Here is a 2,588-nt window from a genome sequence, read left to right on the forward strand (position 1 = left end):
TTTGTTGACTTAGCAACAGAACAACAATGAAAACTCCATATGTCCTTATATAGGATTGGCCCAGATGGTTGTTTCTGAACCAGGTTGAAAGCCTCTGAATGGCAAGGACTATCTATTTTGGTTTATGTAGTATTGAGGACATTACACAAAGGCAGGTGTTCAATGGACCATGATGGGCATGGTGACCATGAAGATAAAGCTATAATAAGCAAACAACCTCCAAATTCCTTGTTTCTTCCCAGTATAACACTGGGGCAGAGAATGCTGGAAATCTTTAAGTAATCTATAATTATGCTGCTTATTGAATTGTAAAGAAGTTCAGAGAACATCTTAATGAGAAAACTTCTGTAAAATCATTTGTAACATGGTAATGTCTTGCTGTTGCAGTTTTCTGGAGAAAAAGAAAATGAAAAACCCAGAAGGAAATAATCACTCTAACCCTGTGAGTGAATTCATTCTTCTTGGATTCCCTTATATCTGGGAGGTTCAGATCTTCCTCTTCTCACTCTTCTCTGTGATCTATGTATTGACACTAACTGGAAATCTGTGCATTATCTGTGCAGTGTGGTGGGACCACCATCTCCACACTCCCATGTACATCCTGCTGGCCAATTTTTCCTTCCTGGAGATGTGGTATGTCTCTTCTACAGTCCCCAATATGCTAGCCAACTTTCTCTCTGAGACCAAGACCATCTCCTTCTCTGGCTGCTTCCTCCAATTCTACTTCTTCTTCTCCATGGGCACCACTGAGACCTTCATATTATCTGCCATGGCCTTTGACAGGTACCTTGCCATCTGCAGGCCCCTTCACTACACCACGGTCATGACAGTGCAACGATGCATCAGATTAGGAGCCTGCTGCTGGCTGTGTGGCTTTTCCTGTTTTCTCCTCCCAGTTTATCTCATCTCCCAGCTTCCTTTTTGTGGCCCCAATACTATTGATCACTTCCTATGTGACCCAGGACCCCTTATGAAGTTGTCTTGCGTGCCAGCTCCTGCCACTGAGATTATCTGTGCCACCTTTAACTCAGTCCTAATTTTTTCCACTTTCCTGTTCATTACCAGCTCCTACACCCTGGTGATCAGAGCTGTGCTTAGAGTCCCCTCAGCAGAAGGCCGGCAGAAGGCTTTCTCTACCTGTGGTTCCCACCTGGCTGTGGTGTCTCTGTTCTATGGTTCCATCATGGTGATGTATGTGAGCCCAACGGCAGGCAATCCAGCCGGGATTCAGAAAATGGTGACCTTATTTTATTCTGTGATGACTCCACTTTTCAATCCCTTGATCTACAGCCTCCGGAATAAGGAAATGAAGGAGGCCCTGAGAAAACTGATTAGGAGTGCGATATTTGTTCAAAGAAAGCCTCTCAAGAACTAGAATCTATATATATGTAGGACATATAGGAATATAAAACTATCAGAGGTTAATGGTTTTAATAAATTTGAGAGAAAAGTGTTTCCTATATTCCCTAGAATATTTTAGGTTGCATTTCAATGAAGCAAATAACAAATAAGATAGCACCAGAATTTACATAAATCATTTGTACTAGACTTTATTGTATTAGTGTTCCTGTGTGTACTGTATGGAAACTGGAAAATGCCAGACATTCTCTTAGATTTTTCAAGGAAAAAAACCATACATAACCCAGATGCCAACTGCTCAGTTTCTAAGTTTCTAAGTCAACTTCTCAGTTTGCAAATTTAAGTTTAAGCAACAGTTGGAACCGGACATGGAACAACTGACTGGTTCCAAATTGTAAAAGGAGTACGTCAAGACGTATATTGTCACCCTGTTCATTAAACTTATATGCAGAGTACATCATGCAAAATGCCAGGCTGGATGAATCACAAGCCGAAATCAAGATTGCCAGGAGAAATATCAATAACCTCAGATATGCAGATGACACTACCCTTATGGCAGAAAGTGAAGAAGAACTAAAAAGCCTCTTGATGAAAGTGAAAGAGGAGAGTGAAAAAGCTGTCTTAAAACTCAACTTTCAAAAAACTAAGATTATGGCATCCAGTCCCATCACTTCATGGCAAATAGATGGGGAAACAATGGAAATGGTGATAGACTTTATTTTCTTGGGCTCCAAAATCACTGTAGATGGTTAACTGCAGCCACGAAACTAAAAGACGCTTGCTCCTTGGAAGAAAAACTATACCAACCTAGATAGCACATTAAAAAGCAGAGATATTACTTTGCCAACAAAGTTCCACCTAGTCAAAGCTATGGTTTTTCCAGTAGTCATATATGGATGTGAGTGTTGGACCATAAGGAAAGCCGAAAACCAAAGAACTGATGGTTTTGAATTGTGGTGTTGGAGAAGATTCTTGAGAGTCCCTTGGACTGCAAGGAGATCAAACTGGTCAATCCTAAAGGAAATCAGTCCTGAATATTCATTGGAAGGACTGACACTGAAGCTGAAACTCCAATCTTTTGGCCACCTGATGCGAAGAACTGACTCATCTGAAAAGACCCTGATGCTGGGAAAGATTGAAGGCAGGAGGAGAAGGGAACAACAGAGAATGGGATGATTGGATGGCATTACCAATACAATGGACATGAGTTTAAGAAAGCTCCAGGAGTT

The 2,588-nt window shown here is 41.2% G+C and overlaps 1 protein-coding gene across 1 annotated transcript; it reads left to right on the forward strand.

Annotated features, from left to right (window-relative positions):
* Positions 1-427: 427 nt before the first annotated feature.
* On the forward strand, positions 428-1,375 carry LOC133066887 (olfactory receptor 11H6-like). Its single transcript, XM_061158278.1, has one exon. It carries the CDS (start codon positions 593-595, stop codon positions 1,373-1,375), a length of 783 nt encoding a protein of 260 aa, XP_061014261.1. The 5' UTR covers positions 428-592.
* The last annotated feature ends 1,213 nt before the right edge of the window (positions 1,376-2,588 follow it).

Source organism: Dama dama, chromosome 12 (genome assembly GCF_033118175.1).
Source record: "Dama dama isolate Ldn47 chromosome 12, ASM3311817v1, whole genome shotgun sequence".
Taxonomy (NCBI): domain Eukaryota; kingdom Metazoa; phylum Chordata; class Mammalia; order Artiodactyla; family Cervidae; genus Dama; species Dama dama.

Bases quoted from the DNA above. Each gene is read 5' to 3' on its own strand.
- LOC133066887 (XM_061158278.1), top strand. From the start codon at position 593: ATGTACATCCTGCTGGCCAATTTTTCCTTCCTGGAGATGTGGTATGTC.